This window comes from Camellia sinensis, chromosome 3 (genome assembly GCF_055761805.1).
Source record: "Camellia sinensis isolate YWXY chromosome 3, ASM5576180v1, whole genome shotgun sequence".
NCBI lineage: Eukaryota > Viridiplantae > Streptophyta > Magnoliopsida > Ericales > Theaceae > Camellia > Camellia sinensis.
In genome coordinates, this window is record NC_138963.1 from 8505001 (window position 1) to 8524859 (window position 19859).

Genomic DNA, 19859 nt, shown 5'->3' on the forward strand with positions numbered 1-19859 from the left:
TGTTACCATTGTTTTTATTTTATTTTTTATATTTGATTCTAGGACTGTCAGGAAGACGAATTTGCTATGAGAGTGAAGCTCCACTTGTTTATGCGGAAAATTTTTTATACCAAAAATAACTTTTTTTCTGGAGTTTTTCTTTTTCAAAACGCTCCATTAGTCATCAAGACAGTATAGGGACATTGGTAAAATTTTAATTTAAAAATATTTATTCACTCATTCAAATAAATTTAATTTTTATTGATCATAAAAAATATTTTCTATAGTATCAAATGTCAAGATGTAGAAATTAAATGTTAGAAATAAATTCAAAGCATCGTATTTTTGCTTAGATGCCTCAAAGGATTCAACATTCTTAAGATGGTATTAAACTTGGATTTTTGTTAATTTTGCAAGTCAAGTTTTCAGAATGTGTTATTTTCATGCTATTATTCATTATATTTTTTCATATTTCATCTTGTGGATCACATTCTAGATCTATAACGATTTACAAAATAAACAATTCAAATAATTGTGGTAGACCTAACATTCCCAAAAGTCTTCAGCTTACTCTTCACTGGTTTATCTCCCTATCACCATATAATCCAAACACTGGTTTTGGGTTGAATATCTTAAATTCAAACACTGGGGATATATAATCACATGGGGTACACCCTCTCTTTTGGGACATGGTACTGTACATTTCCATTTTTTCTTTTTCTTTTCTGCACTGCTGTACATATCCATGTATCATGTCTGTCCAAATCATTGGGCCCATTTCCGGGCCCAGACCAATGTTCCAGCCCATATTTAGGACCTCTCTCATTTTGTTTGGTTTTTGGATTTAAGAGGGGATTTAGGAAGAGTTTTTTTTTTTTTTTTTTGGTATGAAATACAGTTATATTTTATATACATTTCATCTGTTTTTTTTTTTTTTTTGGTGTCTAAACTCCTTCCCAAATCTACAAACCAAACACAACGGCTTGTTTTGAGAATTAGGAAAAAAGTTAATTTATTAGTTTTTTTGCCGACTTTTTTAAAAAAATATTTTAAAAAAATATAGAGGTGATATGATCCAAATAAACAGTTAGCGAATAAACTGACTTTATTTCCTAATTACCAAAATAGGCCGTAATGGAGAATGTTGAATGCACTTCCAGGAAAGCATGATAGGGACAATATATACCATGCCCACCTCCCATGTGAGGTGTTAGCTACAGGCTATTTAATTCAATATGCAACATAAAAAATTAACTAATATTAAAATATATTCAAATTTAATTTTTGAATATAATAAAAAATATTCAAATAATTTTTAATAAATTAAACACAAATTAAATTTCAACAGCTTAATTTGGTTTACAGCTCCACTTTATTATCAAAGTTTACATGAAGAAGTGACCAAATAACACGATATGGCATGAAGAAAATGGGACATATTTTACTTGCATTGATCATATTAAATTTGAATCCAATTATTTTGCTGCAAAAGTTTTACAAAACCACTCTCAATTTTTGAGTCTACTAGGTCCGTCTTTTGGATGAGAAATATTAGAAATACAGAGATCCAAATGAGATAAAGATGTATCACAAAAGGTAAAATTGACAAGGGGGTGTTTGGGAGGTTGGGTTGGTTAGCTTTGTGATTAAAATAGTCAATAAAGATAAAATATATTAAAATAATTAATAAGACAAAATATCATAGCTAAATCATAATTATTTTATTTTTTCTCTCACAACCATCAAATCAACTATAAAAATAAATTAACTATCATCTCAGATATAAATTTTTTTTAATTAGGTTAAAATAACAAAAGTCAAAAGGCCAATTAAAATAAGGGAAAATTGCCCACAGGTCCCATGTGGAACATGTGAACACCATTTAATCTCATAACTTTTTGGGTACACTCAAAAGTCATTTCCTCCATCTCTCTGGTTTTTTCCTTCCTTCTTACGTTTTCTTCTTTCTCTTTTTTTCTACATTTTTCTCTCATCGTCTTCGTCAGAGACGATGGTGCAAGTGTTCATGTCTTTCTCCATTGATCGGGATTCACTGATAACCGCCAACCATCGAAATCAACTCGTGATTTCACTCTCACCGACGGCGAAGATATATATTTCCGACGAAGAAGATGAGTGGATCTACTTAGATCTGATGTAGATCTATTCAGATCTATCAAATTTGGCTAGATCTAAACAAAAAATAGTTGTCGGAGTATAATCCTCTCTCTACATCCGCCTTTCTCCTTCGATCTCTTTTTTTTTCTCTACTATACACTTCTGTTTTTCTGTTCTAATAGAGAAAATTTTCGAATTCTGAACAAGTAGTTTTTGAGTTTTAGTTACAGGCGGTGAAAACTGTAAAATTTTACAGTTTCAAATTTTTTTTTTGGTATTGGAATGAATCATGGTTTAAAACTGTAAAATTTTACAGTTTTATAACATTCTTTAGAACTGTAAAATTTTACAGTTTCATAACATGTTTTTTAATTTTTTTTTTCCGGCAATATTCTAGACATTTCGGTGAGCCTTCGACGACCGTTAAATGGAAGTCCGACGGTAGTAAGATGTGAACAGTGTCTGTAAATTAAAAAAAAAAAAGAATTTTTTGATAACAATTAAAAATGTATTGGACTAATTGGTGCAAGTGTTTTGTTTTGGGATTAGTTGGATCTTGAACTTGATACATGGGACTTATCAGTAAGTTCCCCTTAAAATAACAAAGTTTTCAAACGAGCCCAAGATGTGAGGCCCACATATATTTGATTATCTGTGCACTTAGACCTCGTTTGATATTTGGCTAAAATAGTCCCAAAAAAATCATTATAAATTATCAAATTGTTCTCTCTATTTTTTTACACATCATTTTATAAAAAGTTAAAAAATCAACTAAAATAAACCATTCTCAAATGAAACCTTAGATTTATTGTTCATGATTGTCCATCATCTTATATAATCTCCAATTCAGACTCAAATCTTTCATTAAATTTAAATTTGATGAAAATTTGGTAAAAATGATGTTTCAACTGTTTTACCAAATCAGTATCAAATGAAAGGACTTTTTTCATCAAATCAAGAGAAATCTTTCATCAAATCTCACAAGTGACAACTGGTGGACGACTAGATGGATGACTAGTCGGTCAACCGGATGGACGGCCAAATTAGGAAAAATTTAAAGAAAATTTATACTAGGCCAGACGACCGGCCAGACATCCTCTTGATTTTCCTCTAGATCGATCGGTTCTTTGATAAAAATTAAAAATTTAGCATTAGAACACTTATATCAGATACAATTTTTAACCAAAATCTTCACTCAAAAAAAAAGAAAAAAAGAGTACACGTTGAAATACTCTTACCAATAAAAATACTTTAATATCCATTTGAATATTTTGTTTTAATTCGGATTAATTAATAATAAACACATTGGTGGGAGAAATTGTTTATTATTTCAGAGACAAATTTAGGTGATGCCCTAACCTAATTATTATTGATTAAAATAGTGAATCTCATTACTTGTGTTTATATCATTTTGGAGATATAGTTGGACATTTTATCTAACATTTTATTTAATAATAATGATATATAGCTTTAATACTAGAGTTTTAAATGGAGCTCTAGTGAAATAGAAGAGAGAGAGAATAGAGAGAGATAGAGAGAGGGGTGTGAGCCCTACCTTTACATAAATGCTCTCCACATCATGAAAACTACATTACAAATCTCAAATTAAAGCTCTCAAACATTATTCTTTATCTAAACATGAATGGTGTATAACAATGGCCCTGTTTGGTAGGGCTTATTTTCAGTTTATTTTAGCTTTTAGCTTAATTTAAGTTATTTTGGTGCACTTGGTTTAGCTTAATAATACAGATTATAACTTTTGGTAAGTCACAAATCAACTTTTTCTTTGACTGTGAGAGGAGAAGCTTTTCCGATTAGCTTAAGCGCGCAGCTACAATTTGAGGGGTAAAATGACTTAAATGCCCCTCACAATTTCAAGTTATTACAAGTGTGCTATGTATATAAATCAAAACACACTCATTTTTGTCTCTTGCACGAAGGTGTTCGACGATTTTCAAGCGATTTCCAATAAACCAAAGCTTTTTCTCTTCTCTTCTCTCTCTCACACCAACCAATGAACCAAAGATCCCTCTCTCGCACGAACCAATGAATAAGAGCTCTCTCTCTGTCTCTGCTACATCCATGGCGCTATACCTAGGGTTTTCGTCGTCGATCTTGGGTTCGGAGGGTGAAATGTCGCCTTAAATCCACACAAATTTCAGATCTATATGGCCTCCTTTGATCTCAAATATCAGATCTATTATATATGTATATATATGAGTATGTGCGTGTGTATTTGTAGTGTTCAAGAACTTCGTATGAAGTCAGATGGTTGCTGGAGGGATTCGTCGCCAGTGAGGAGGAGATGAGAATGAGAATGAGGAATATGTGATTATTCTTATCGATTGGGGATATTCATCTTAGTCTGTCCCATTTTCTCTCTCTATGTATTTAGTTTTCAGATCTATTTTTTTTTTCTTTGTTATTGTTGTCCAATAAATCATCCTTCTCCAAATTTGATTTTTTTTTTATTTGTTGTTGCTGTTGTCCAACAAATATATATATATATATATATATATATATTTGGGTGATCATTAAACAAATTCGAAATGGCTCAGATTTGTACAGATATATGATTTGCTTTGGCTCCATATTTCAACATATAGGATTTGATTTGGTTTTATATTTCAACATATCTGAATTTTAAACAGATGGCATATCACATAGATAAATTTTAAACAAATATAATCAAAATTTTAACAAACAAAATTTAGAAGAAAAAATGAACAAATAATAAAATTGTGATAGATAGATAATAAAATTGTTAATCAATACTAATTAATAAATTAAAAAATTAATAATTTTTATATTGGTATCCTTATTAATTGGTATTATTTATTAATAAATAAATTATTAAAATACTAATTATATTAAATTTTATTAATGAAATAATTTTTTTAAAATTAAAACTGAAAAAAATGATAAAATAATTATTTTTATATCATGTAAGGACAAAAAAAATAATTACACAGTAAAAAAACTATTTTATAAATTATCAATTAAATATTACTTTGTTATTTAAATCCATAATCTCACAGTTATACCAAATAAATTAATAGTTCACATTATAAGTTATATACTATTAAAGTTTTTTTTTTTTTTTTTAGTTACAGGAAAATCCTCCCTACCCTCTCGCAGGTTCAAGGCAGCTCCCCTTATAGAGATCACCAAAATATTCTATTAACCATTCTGAACAAAAAAACTACCACTTAAAAACTTGTCCCAACCTTTCAAAACAAATTTCGTTTAAGTCAAAACTCGTACTAGGGCTGTTCAACCCACAGTTATAATCTCCCTTTTACAGTTTTACCAAATTGGCTCAATGCCCTAGGTTAGTGGACCCAATATATGAGCTGTCCCGACATAATCATAGTGGTAATGATAGAAGAGGACAGATAAAAGGAGTTTTGTCGGAAGCGATGGGATCTTCTAAAAAGGTCAAAAGTAAAAAAAGCAAAAATAACTTGCCAATAATAAGGCCGTTGATTCCGGTTGTACACATTGGAATTGCAACTCTCTCTCGATCCTTCCATTGATTTCTAACAATTTTTATTTTTTATTTTTTTTATTTTTTTTTATTTTTTTTTATTTTTTTTGGAACCCGGTAATGGAGTTATCAGCCAGGCTCAACTTCTAAATATTCAAATTGGTTTATTAAAAAGTAATCCAACTTAAGTTAAATTTAGGAGAGATTGGGCAATATAAATTAAAAGTGAAAAGTTATTTTTTAATTTACTTTTAGTTACATTATTTTTCACATAAAATAGTTAACAAAAATTAAAAAGATTAAAAAATTAACTTTGAACCATCTTTTCAAAATATTTCTTAAATAATTGAGTTTGAATTCAACTCGTTAAATATTTAGATTTTTTTTGGGAAGAGATTAAAAGTTAATTTTTTGATTTTTAATTTCTTTTGAGTCATATCAACTCTTTACTGATAATATCACATCTCCACTTTTTACATGTTTTAAAAAAAATAAAAAAAATTAGTTTTTAACCTACTTAAAATTCAAATTCAATTCGAATTCACTCAATTACATAAACAAGCCGAATTCAAACTCAACTTAAAAAAAAATTAAAATTAAACTAATTTACTTATTAAGATAAAAGAATATTTATATTAATAATAAATTCCATCAATTAAATATATAAATTTATACAAACACCAAATACAAATAAAAATAAAATAAATTTTACAAATTTATTATTTTAATAATATATTCTTTATGTTCACGAGCCTTATCAAGCCGAGTTTGGAACTGCTCGAACTTGGCTTGATTAATAAATGAGCCAAAAAATTGAGCTCGAGGTTGAGCCAAATTTAAACGAGTTTTAAACAAACCGAGCTTAAGCTATTTATTAACAATTCGATTCGTTTGTAATCCTATTCAGTAACCCCCAAGATTGAGTCCTTTGGACCTGACCCTACAAGTTAATTCGAGAGAGAATATCGAGAACTCCATCTCTCACTCCTAATTCCAATCAAGAGCTATGAAAAGGTTGGTAGAGATTTCAAACTCAGGACCTATCGTCATTTCCACACCTATTTTGAGTCTCTATCACGCTTCTTAGCATTTTCTTTCTTTCTTGCTTCCAACTTTGCTCTTTTCTTCTTTTTCATTTTTTTCCCTTCCTTTTTCTTTGGTTTAAGAAAAGAAACAAATACAAAAACATATAAATTAATTACATAATTAGCTGTAATTGAGGTTCAACATTTTTTTGTAATTTCTACATTCATACTAAAGCTTATGTCTGATCTTGTGATTGCGCTTTATTTAAATAAAATAACTATAATAAAAAATGATGTGAAAAGCGATCATATATTATATTTTTTATCTAAAATTTTAGTATATTTGTATAGGGAAATTATATATTACATATCAACTTATGATGTATTATGGTGTTAATTATGATTAATTTTGATATTAATTATGATATTATTTTGATTACGATTCAAGAATTTTTTTATTGTACCCTATATGATAGTTGATTATTACTTTTTTTTTAAAAAAAATTATTAGTCTTATGAGGAAGACTTCGGAATGTTTTGAGAAGATGATTAAAAATTAATTTTTTGACTTTTTTGAATTTTTGACTTTTTTTGTGAAAGAGAAAGTAAGTTAAAAGTTGAGAAGTGACTTTCAACTCACTTCTCAAAATAAACCTTCATTGTATTCAAACGTAACACGCTTATATTAGTTGAGTATTAATTATTTTTTAGAACTTATTTTAAAATCTCCATTTTCATCACAATTGGATCATAACAAACAATCATGTAATAAAAATTATTTAGACTCATTTAAGAAATGAACAATCTTTACAATAAATCTCCTTCTTTTTTTTTTTTTTTTTTAATCACGAAATCAAACTAGAGAAATCTAATATGTAAGACCATCTCCAGCGCTTCATCAAACTTGGCATCAGATTTGAATTTTGGTGAAAAAGTCACTTTTTAGTGCTCCAATGGTTTCAGCAAACAAGTATCAAAATGAGAATTCAACAAATAATTCATCAAAGTGAGAACAAGTTGCTCCTTTCACCAATACACTGTGCATAGCCGTTAAAATAGAAATTTGTCAAAATTTTACAGATGATGGTCGACCACGTAGATGTCCACCTGGTCGACCCCCTAGTAGACCAACCGGTCGACCAGCTTCAGCCAATGGTTCAAAAATTGGTAGGTTCAAATAGTTCTGAAAGGTATTAAAATAAAAAAAAAAAAAGAAATGCCTTACCGGTCGACCGGTTGACCCACGAGATGATTTTTCTTTTTGATACACCGTTGGAGTAACTGATATCAGATTAAAAAAATGAGCTATTTTTTACTTAAATTTAATAAAAAAAATATTGAACCGTTGGAGATGCTCTAATAGAATTAAAAATACTGAACCGTTAGATTCATGACATGACACATAATAAGAGAAGTGACAGATCCAAAGTATTAAAAATTTATTTGTTCGTCTCCAAATATTTTCCTTATTTAAAGCAGCTGATTGGAGTATATATTTTGCAGAGTAGTTAGGAGTTAGCATCAAATGTCACAAATAATAATCAAATGCTTTTAATAATTAATGCATATATTCTCCGAAACGAGTCACGGGTGTCAAGCCCAATGGTCCCACTCTACGCCGCTCCTCCGATTTTAAGCAAAGTCGTACAAAGCAAACAAGAAAAGAAAAGAACGAGCCAACATAAGAAAACGGCTTCAATGGCAATCTCGATATTCCCACAAAACTTTACTGACAATAACGTAACAAGTCCCAATCACTTGGCTTTCGGCTCTGACTCCGCGTTGTCACCCGTTCTTCCGGTCACCCAGCCAGCCGCGTCATCGTCTTCTCCGCCTCCATAGATAACCCCTCTCTCTCTGTCTCTCCTCTTCCCACCACCCTGCACTCTCTCATCCCACCCCCCGCACCATGTTTTCCCATTTTACCCCTCACATTCCTCTCAATTTTCCATTCCCCTCTCTCGTCGGCGGCAACCACACCTCCGCCCGCTTCTGCTCCCGCTAAAACCCTAATCGTCTCTCTCTCTCTCTCTCTCTCTCTCTCTCTCTAGATTTAGTATATACAGAGAGCTATGGAGTCTAAGCCAAGCTTACTGAGGAACATTCTGGTTCGACTCTTTGTCTTCGGTGTTCTCATCATCGCCGTCCGATTCGCCTACGTCGTCGCCATCAGAGGCGAATCCTGCGATCTCGGAAGCTTCTGCTTCTTTTCCTCGCCGGAAAATCTCAACCTCGTGATCGGCGTCCAAAATCGCAGGTCATCGGCGATCATTACAAACGATGCCGTCAACACTCCCGATCTCTGGAACACCAAAAGCTATCGAAATGCCGTGCAGTTTTACTCGTCCGTGTTCCAAGATCTAATCGCCGAGGGATTTCTCTCGCCTAGTTCGAAATCGCTCTGTTTGGAAACTCAAAATGGCGAGGAAGTTTTCGCGTTGAAAGAGATCGGAGTTTCGGACTCGATTGGGATTCACAAGAAAGGATCGAAGCCGTTGGTGATTTCAGGCCAAGCGATTCGCATACCGTTCGATGACAACACCTTTGATTTCATCTTCTCCGGCGGTGGTGCCCTAGACAAGTCTGAAAAGCCTACTAAAATCGCCGCCGAGGTAGCGAGGACGCTTAAGCCCGAAGGGTTTTTGATCGTCCACACTTTGTCCAAAGATACGTATAGTTTCAATTCGTTTATTGATTTGTTCAATTCCTGTAAATTCATGAGATCTCGTCAAATCGAGGGTTTTGATTCATCCACACCACATGTTCGTGAAATTGTCTTGAAGAAAGAGAGCGAAATTTCACTACCCCATAGCAATTCAGTGCATAAATGCTCTGTTCCTGGGTATAAACAACAGTTAGTCAGGAACGCTGAGCCTTTGATTACAAAAGAGCCACTAAAACCATGGATTACTTTGAAGAAGAATGCAAAGAATATAAAGTATCTTCCATCAATGGTTGATATTAGTTTTAAGCAAAGATATGTATATGTAGATGTTGGTGCTCGTAGCTACGGCTCGAGCATTGTTAGCTGGTTTAAGAAACAATACCCAAAACAAAACAAGACCTTTGAAATTTACGCGATTGAGGCGGATAGAGCTTTTCATGAGGAGTATAGATACAAGAAAGGGGTCACATTGTTGCCTTATGCAGCATGGGTGAGGAATGAGACGTTGTTCTTTGAGGTTAATCAAGACCCGGGTAGGGAAGTAGAGGAGAAAGAGAAAGGAAGAGGAATGGGTAGGATTAAACCAGTTCAGTCATCGGGTAGTAGTGTTAGTGACGGGGATAAGATTCAGGGATTTGACTTTGCAAATTGGTTGAAGAGCACTGTAGCGGAGAAAGATTTCGTTGTGATGAAGATGGATGTGGAAGGGACTGAATTTGACTTGATTCCAAGGTTATTCAAGACCGGAGCGATTTGTTTGATCGATGAAATCTTTCTCGAGTGCCATTATAACCGATGGCAGAAATGCTGCGTTGGCGAGAGATCACCCAAGTATCCAAAAACTTATGGTCAATGCTTGGAGCTGTTTACTTCTCTCAGAAAAAGTGGAGTTCTTGTTCATCAATGGTGGTGACACCGTTACCTACACTTGATACTTTCATGTAACATTTGTTGTTTTCATATTTTTTATTTTTTATTTTTTCCTTTTTCTCTTTCACCATAGATTTTCCTTCAATTGTTTTACAGTGAAAATGTAGTAGTTCATATTTCATTTCCTTGTAATCCAAGCTCTCCGTGTATTAGAAGTTACGCTCTTGAATGAAAATTCATCGATTCAGCTTATTGCCTCCCTATTCACCCTTATAGATTATTTATTTTATTGTCATTTATACTTTTTTTCATGCAGAGTTTCTTATAAATAGAAATTATTTTTTCCCGATTTTTTAGTTGTTCCTAATTACATTGATTCCTTTGGTTTAAGATTCAAATGTTCATGCTGTTTCTGTTTTTTATGGATCATAGGCAATCCTCAGTATTAATTCTTTTACTGGTAAGTGAAAAGGTAGTATTTTCAGCAGCTCTCTTGTTTTGCATAGTCCAAAGTTTCTTGACATACAGAAAAATTACTTGATGCAGGGGATACTAGCATTGAAAACTTGACTTACATGTGAACATTTTTAGCTAGTTTTGACATTGAAATGTGTTCTTGCATGACTGACTTCATTGAATAATGTTTGAACTGTTTATCCAGAAACCTTTACCATAGACTGATGATAACCTGTTACAGAGAATTCATAGAAAACACTCTTTTTGTTTTATGTTGTTGAAAATTGAAAATGGAAATTATGAACAATATTATGTTTGTTGGAAGGATTAAGGGCAAATGCTGCTTTTCTTTATCAGTAGACTGAACTCTCTGACCAAATTCTGGCCTAGGGATTTTACAAGATGCACGGTGTTTGGGCCTCTTATAGCGACCAACTAATTTTCAGTTCCTCAGGACCTCCACTGTCTAACACGCAGTCCTTGGCTTTTCTCATATGCCTCTTGGAGTTACGGAAGCAGTGGGTTATTTCATTTGCCTTCACATTGTACTTGTCTTTACTACTTGTGGTGATTGAGCTTGTGGTAATGATTAGTAGTTTATGGAGAGGGAGGGAAAAAAAGGTGGGTCGGGTTAGGTTGGGGGAGGCTCTGCAATGTCCTTATTCTATAAACATAACCCCTATTACATTAGAGGAAAGTTTATAGTATATTTTGTTAAAAAATGCAATTCTGCTGCATACCCGAGTGAGGTGTCGCGCCCCCACTGGCCGAAACCCAAAAAAAGAAAAAAAAAAAAGAAAACAGTTTTTTTTGGTCCAATTATGGACGGCCACCTCACTGGGGGTCGATCCCCAGTGGGTGTATGAGCCATTTTCCTTAATGTATGGTACATAGAAAATTAATGACTAAGATTGAGCCATATCATTAAAAGTGACCTGCTAAACAGGTTACTTTTTATACTTATGAGCCAAAATTATATTTCTTCATAACTATAATCAAATTGATTATAACTTAGTCATAATCACATCTCATAACCAATACCATTAATATCACATATTTCATAATCACATCTCATAACAAACACTATTTTATTCATAACTAATATCACATATTTCATAACCATAATCACATATCTCATAACCACATCTTATAATCAACCCCTTTGAGTCATAACCAACATCACATATCTCATAACCACTAGTCACATATCTCATAACCAACATCACATATCTCATAACCACTAGTCACATATCTCATAACTAACACTCTTTTACTCATAACCACACCACTTTGATCATAACCAACATCACATATCTCATAACTGTTGATCACATATCTCATAACTATTACTCACATGAATCATAACCATATCTCATAACCAACATCATATATCTCATAACTAACAATCATTTTGCTCATAATCACACCACTTTGATCATAACCAATATCTCATATCTCATAACCACTAACACATATAGCATAACCAAACACCCTTTGACACCACTTTGCTCATAACCAAAATCACATATCTTATAATCATTAATCAAATATCTCATAACCATTACCCACATATCTCATAACCAACATCACATATATCATAACTATTAATCACATCTTTCATAACCACACCACTTTGATCATAACCAACATTATACATCTCATAACCACTAATCACATATCTCATAAGTAAACACCCTTTGACTTAAAACTACACCACTCTGCTCATAACCAAAATCACATATCTAATAATCACTAATCATATAACTCATAACCTTTACCCACTTATGTCATAACCACATCTCATAACCAACACTATTTGCCTCATAACCAACATCACATATATCATAACCACTAATCACATATCTCATAACCCCTACCCACATATAGGGGTGTAAATTTGGCCCACGAGCTCGCGGTATACCCCAAGTCCAATCGCGTCCTAGGTAGGCCCAACCAGGCCTGAGCCTAAGCCCAACATAAGACCCTGGGCTATGTGTTTTAGAACCCGGCTTAACTCTGGTGTGTTATGGAATGTGACCCATCTCGTGAGCTCGACTCGAAATTTTTTTCCCCATCTAGCCCGACCCAACCCCAACGGCTCTCTACTCTCATGTTAGTGCAACGGTCAAAATTTTTTTTAAAAAAATTTGAACCAGTCATATAACCGTTAATTCCACCAACAGCTAATTCTATTATTTTTATTTTTATATATATAAATTAACCCCTCCCTCCTAAGTCCTATAAATACCACCCCTCTCTCATTTTATTTCTCACAAACAAATCTGTCTCTCAAACTCTCATTATTTCTGAACTCTCAACTCTCTCAATTAATTTTGAAGTGTCATCTCTAAATGAAAATTATAATTGATCACCTATCTCTATTTTAGATTTATTTTTAGTCATAATATCTTCATTAAATATAATAGAAATAGTAATATACAAACGTTATTCTTTTTAAAATATCTATATACACTTATAGACATATATATATATATAATTTAACTAAATTTTAATAAAAAATATGTTGAAAAAAATTATCTATGAAGTGATTTTATTTTGTTCTACTAAATAAATTTTCTCTTAAATTTTTTTCCCCAACTTTTCTTCGTTTTTTTTTTTCTACTCTATTTTCTTTCCCTTGATTTGTCCTAGTTGTGCCTGAACTCTCTCTATTTCTTACTCAGACTTCTCTATTTCACTCAAATTATCGAACGACCATTGTTGATAGTTCTTCCTCACTGAATTCTTCTTCTCTCTACTCCTGTGTCTCTACAATAGATCTTTGAACTCAACACTACTCTTTTTGTCTATTTCAACACTATTCATTATGGTGATGTTTGTCTATCTAGTAAATGCATCTATCTCGAAACTCTAACTCTTTCACATTAATATGTCATACATATACAAATCTTTGGCCATAGTTATAATTTGAAAGATTTTGTTATCATTAATTTGTATATGTGTTATAGAACTGTTGGAAAATAAATATTACACATTTTGTTATACTTCTGCTATCTCAGTCCTTTTCATCCCTCAAGCATCTCTCTCATTCTTTACTGTCATTGTAGATATCTCCGATGTTCCTTATCAGAAACGACAACACCATTGACGTCATTTTCACAGGCGATAAGCCTGTTCAGTCTCTCTTTCTCATATTCTCTTTCATCTCGCTCTACTAGCTAATATTCTCTAACTCTCATTTTCTGTTCCATGGCTTTTAGTGATTTGTTTAGTCATTTTATGATAATTGTTATGAAACTTTGTTGCTTGATTACAATATTTGTGATTTATAAAAAAAATTGGATATTTTTGCTACATCAATTAATTGTGTTGTTACGCATTTTGTGATTGATGCTATGAAATTTTTTGGGTTGGTTATGACATTTATAATTTGTAAAAATTTTGATTATTTTTATTATGGCAATTAGTGGTGTAGTTACGCATTTTGCAGTTGATGTTATTAAATTTTGTGAGTTGGTTATGACATTTGTGGTTTTTAAATTTTTTAGATATTTTTGTTACACCAATTAGTGGATAGTTACATAATTTTTGGTTAATGTTACGAAATTTTGGGAATTAGTTACAACATTTGTGATTTTATATAATTTTAAACAATTTTGTTACGCCAATTAGTGATAGTGTTATGTATTTTGTGTTTTTATATTACAAAACTTTGTGACTTGATTATGATATTTGTGATTTCTAAAATTTTAAATATTTTTATTATGCCAACTAATGGTGTGATTATACATTTTGTAGTTGATGAGTAAAATAGTCTTTTTTTTTTATTAATTTTACTTAATAAAAATAGATGAAGGATTTATATTTAAAAAAATCTAAGTATAAATTGACAAAATTATAAATTAATAATTTATTTTATTATAAGACTCTATTCATAAATTTTTTAATTTTTTTTTAATAATGAATATTACATAATTTTGGCCCCATTTTCTCCAAAAATTTGGAACTAACATCCAAATTTTGTCAAAATCAAAATTTCCTTATTAATTATTTTTGACAAATTCCTAGACCTTTTCTTTAGCCCAAATCCAAAATTTTGGAGAAAATCAAAATTCCCTTATTAATTGTTTTTGACAAATTCCTAGACCTTTTCTTTAGCCCAAACGAGAGAGAGAGATTTCTGGACTTGGGATGTGCCACGAGCTCATAGGCCAAATTTACACCCCTAAATGTGGGTAATAGTTATGAAACATGTGATTAGTAGTTATGATATATGTGATGTTGGTTATGAAGCAAATGGTGTTGGTTATGAGATGTGGTTATGACATAAGTGGGTAAAAGTTATGAGATATATGATTAGTGATTATTAAATATGTGATTTTGGTTATGAGTAAAGTGATGTAGTTATAAGTCAAAGGGCCACTACAAGAAAAAACACTTTTGGCGACTACCTATTTTTTTTGGTCGCAAATAGTCCACTTTCTGCGACTAAAATTTAACTTTTGGCGACCACAATTTTTTAGTCGCGGAAAATCACCTTTTGGTGACCAAAAAAAAAAGTTGGTCGCGGAAAGTATACTATTGGCGACCAAAGGCTTTTTTGGTCGCGGAAGATCACCTTTTGGCGACCAAAAAAAAAGTTGGTCACGGAAAGTATACCCTTTGGCGACCAAAAAAGAAAGTTGGTCGCGGAAAGTATACTATTGGCGACCAAAGGCTTTTTTGGTCGCAGAAGATTACCCTTTGGCGACCAAAAAAAAAAGTTGGTCCGCGGAAAGTATGCTATTGGCGACCAAAGGCTTTTTTGGTCGCGGAAGATCACCTTTTGGCGACTAAAAAAAAAAGTTGGTCGCGGAAAGTATACTATTGGCGACCAGAGGCTTTTTTTGTCGCAGAAGATTACCCTTTGGCGACCAAAAAAAAAAGTTGGTCTCGGAAAGTTATGGCGGGATAAATTTTATAAAAAATGATACTACAGTAATTACATGCTATTTTTCTATTTAGACATTAAAAGTTTTATAAAATAATATATAACCCAATTTTTATGGGTTATATATTTTTTTTGCCAAATATGAACAAGAAGTATGTTATTAGCAGAGTGGCAGAATGGATTGGGTGCATGGTGACTCCTTGGTCAGGAGTTCAAGTCCCAGGGAGCACAAAAGAATTATTTTTTTTGGGTCAAGGCGCTGACTTTTGGCGACCAACTTATCTTTGGTCGCTAAAAGCTTACTTTTGGCTAATATGAATTGGACTTTCCGCGACCAAAAAAGTTGGTCGCGAATGGTCACTTTTAGCGACCAAAGGCTTTTTTGGTCGCAGAAAACTATCTGTGACGAGGCTTTAGCAACCAACTCGCGACCAACATATTTTGATCGCGAAAAGGTTTTAGCGACCAAATATGGTACTTTTCGCGACCAAAATGTTGGTCACGGAAAGTGTTTTTTCTTGTAGTGGGCGTTTGGTTTTAAGATATGTGATTAGTGGTTATGAGATATGTAATGTTGGTTATGAGCAAAATGGTGTGGTTATGAGATATGTGATTAGTAGTTATGATATATGTGATATTGGTTATGAGATATGTGGGTAATGGTTATGAGATATTTGATTAGTGATTATAAGATATGCAACTTTGGTTATGAGCAAAGTAGTGTCAAAGGGTATTTAGTTATGCTATATGTGTTAGTGGTTATGAGATATGAGATATTAGTTATGATCAAAGTGGTGTAGTTATGAGTAAAAAGATTGTTAGTTATGAGATATATGACTAGTGATTATGAGAAATGTGATGTTGGTTATGACTCAAAATGGTTGGTTATGAGATGTGGTTATGATTCATATGGGTAATAGTTATGAGATATGTGATCAATGGTTATGAGAGATGTGATATTGGTTATGAACAAAGCGGTGTGGTTATGAGCAAAATGGTGTTAGTTATGCGATATGTGACTAGTGGTTATGAGATATGCGATGTTGATTATGAGAAAAAAGTGTTGGTTATGAAATATATGTGAATAGTGGTTATGAAATATGTAATGTTGGTTATGAGATATGTAACTAGTGGTTATGAGATATGTGATGTTGGGATCCCTGGACTCCTTTGATTTCCTTTGCCCTCTTTTTGGTAACCGGTTACACCGGTTGCCAATTCAAAATTAAATTATTAAAATAATTTAGTTATGTGGTAGTTATTAGATAATATGGTATGCATGAATAACTAAATATAACTAAGTTATGAGTTAATGTGATAATGGTTATGATCTATATGATATTTGTACAAACACGAAATAATTCTTCTCGTATGATCCTGTTGATCAAGCTTGCACTCCTCCAAACGTCGTCGCTTTGCATAGGTGATGTTATGAGCTTTTATAAGTTCTGCATGGCACGATCCTAGTAGGACTCTTATTCCTCCATGCAGAGCCCTCCTAGAAATCATACTCCTGAAAGATAATGCTTATCCTTCAACACCCCCCTCACTGCTTAAAACAAGTGAGATGGTTTTACCACGGTTGGATGTCAATATGATCGAGCTAACATGGCCATGCTAAAGCCGCAGACTAGACCGAACTCCAACTAGCTCGATTCTTCCTTTCACTGCGTGTTCCTCAGTTTGACATATTCCAACAGGGCTGTTTACTCAACACCGAGCTAACCAAGCATGAGGTAAGAGTTAGCTTGGCACTCCAACGCATAAGGCCAAGATAGCTCGGCTCTCCCAAGCGCAGTGCCTAGCTAGTTCGGCCCATACCTGCTTAGCCTTTTAGGCTGAAGTAAATATGCTTTTACCTCGGTCCGTCTTGCGGCCCAATTACCAAAGAAGTCTCTTACTTAGCTCGGCCCAATTTAGACATAAATTGCCCTCTCAATTGCCCCTTAATTCCATCTGCGTAGCATGATTGGGATTACCCGTTACCAGCCGAGCTTAAACCTCCCGTCTTTCAACCGAGCTAAAATGATGCCGGGCTACCGATTGGTGCGGTTACAAAACGTCTCTTCAGTCGCGGTAACCGAATCGCTTCCCATCCCACGGACACGTGGCAAACTCCCATTGGTCAGGTACAACTGGCTGCGCCACCCTCGTACTCCGATAATTTTGAATAGTCTCGCCTTTACTCATGCCTTTACACAAAACAAAACCCTTCTTTTTTAATCTTCTCATTGCTACTATTCATCTTCTCTCTCTTCTTTCTGGGCTCCCATTTTCACAGCTACAGCCTTTGCCAAACTCGTGTCCTTCCTGCTATTTTTGCAGCTTCGATCTTCATCCTCTCGTCTATAAACTGTAAGTAATCCCTGTTTCCTTTTCGTTTGTGTAATTTTTAGAGCATGTGGCATAATATTTGTATGTATTTCGAAATACACACCCCATTTTTGCTTCATTTCTTCTGGGAAAAGGTCATGTAATATAACCACTGTATCTACGAATAATCTAAAATGCGTTTGATCCAAAATCACACTTGAACCGAACTAGGAAGTTGTTTGTACCAGGTGTGAACCTAGCCAAACTGAACAACCGAACTAATACTTCACGCCGTGCCTGCAGTTTCACTAGTCCAAAGTATCATCTGTTTTAATTAGCCGAGCTATCGAGCTATATTAGGTCTGCGTAATACCACGCTAGAAAACCTCAACCACCGATTGAGCTATATCTTAGAGCTAAAACCAGCTCACTGACTTAGTAAAAAAAACTGAACTAAAAAATGTTGCACCATAAGCTTCAACCGGTCTAACATCCCTTGCTCAAACCGAGCTAAAAATGATGGCACCCCACGTAGCCGAGCTAAGACTCCATTTATTCTACCTTTGTTTCTTTTTAGCGCGGTCCAATTGATCTGTGCTTGACACCTTTCTTTTTCACTTTGCAGACTAAGGTTGGCCAGGCACTCCCCTGAACGCTCACCCGAGCTACTCAGCGTCTTCTCCGCACTGAGCTAATTTATACCTAATTTAAACTCATATGGGGAAGTATAGGTTCTTAGTAAACTCACTAGGAGCTATAGCCGAGTTCCGAAGGGACTACCATATCCTTGATGATGTTTATCTTACCTTAGCCGAACTAGATACCATACCTTGGGAAAACCCTGGCTTTGTTCCCTTTACCCTTCTTTACATTGTAGAAACCAGACTTAGATTCCTTGTACAGCCCCTTCTTTGCGAGTTCCTTAGACAAACCAACCTTTTCCCTACCCAACTTTCCACAAATTCATACCGCATAATAAATGGTATCGTCGAGCTAAACCGCCGGGCTGGCCTTAATCTCGGTTTAGCCGAGCTCTTCCACCAATATTCCATAGGTTCAAATGAAGATGGTTGGGTTTACTATTTAAGAATAAGGCGCCGGCGTGAAAAGAAAATAAAGAATACCCCAGACAAGGATGTAAATGACGATGATTTCTTCTGGGTTTCTGGGAACTTCGAAGACCAGGAAGCCTAAATCCCGGGCAACTGAATAAATTGGAACAAAGGAGTCGCCGGTATAATTACCTCGGCCCAATTTCACATTTTTCATTACTTCGTTTGCTTATGTTCAACTGTACTAACCGTTGTCTTTTTCCTTCATGTAGATTTAAACTTTCTAAAGTCACAGTATAGCTACCCCAACTTAAACGCACTTCGCGCCGCACTGCGATATCCCAATAGAAGTTGGGCCGAGCTACTAAATTTTCAACCGACATACAGGTACAGCAACCGCAGGAAGACCAGGGTGACCGATTTCTTATTGAAGCCCTCGCCCTCGCCTGATCCTGATCCTTCCCTTCCACAAATCAACCTTATTCAATTAACTGTGGAGCAAGAGATGGTGAAGAAGAGAGCTGTTAGGGCCCTAATCACCGAGACAAATCACATCGAAGCACCGCCCACCGGCCAATCACAAGAGGCCGTGGTAGCCCTACCAACCGCACAGCCTTCTTCATCTCGGCCAAACAAGCGCGCCCGAACTTTCACGACCGAGCCGCGCCTCGTTAATGAAGAAGACACCGTACTTCCGTAATCCACACCGCCCAGCCCACAACCGGAGCGCTCTGAACGAGCTAGCTCTTCCAAGTGGGTGCCTAAGGTTACCTACAAGAACCGCGCTATTACTGACTCCGACTCAGTGGTCACGGAGAAAGACCATATGCTGGCCTTTAATCTGGCCAAGAGCATCTGCCTTCTAGCCGATATGGATCACCACGATCATCTTACCGAGCTGAAGGCCATTCGCTCGGCTTCAAAATCAATGGTGTTGGTAAGTTCTCCTTTTCCTTCTCCAAATTTTAACATCTTTTCGCTCGGTTTATCTCAAAAATTGTTT

General features: G+C 34.3%; 1 protein-coding gene across 1 annotated transcript; it reads left to right on the top strand.

Moving 5' to 3' along the window:
* Positions 1–8115: 8115 nt before the first annotated feature.
* LOC114310235 (uncharacterized) lies at positions 8116–10396 on the top strand. Its single transcript, XM_082919006.1, has one exon. The coding sequence runs from the start codon at positions 8682–8684 to the stop codon at positions 10185–10187; it is 1506 nt and encodes a 501-aa protein (XP_082775132.1). The 5' UTR covers positions 8116–8681; the 3' UTR covers positions 10188–10396.
* The last annotated feature ends 9463 nt before the right edge of the window (positions 10397–19859 follow it).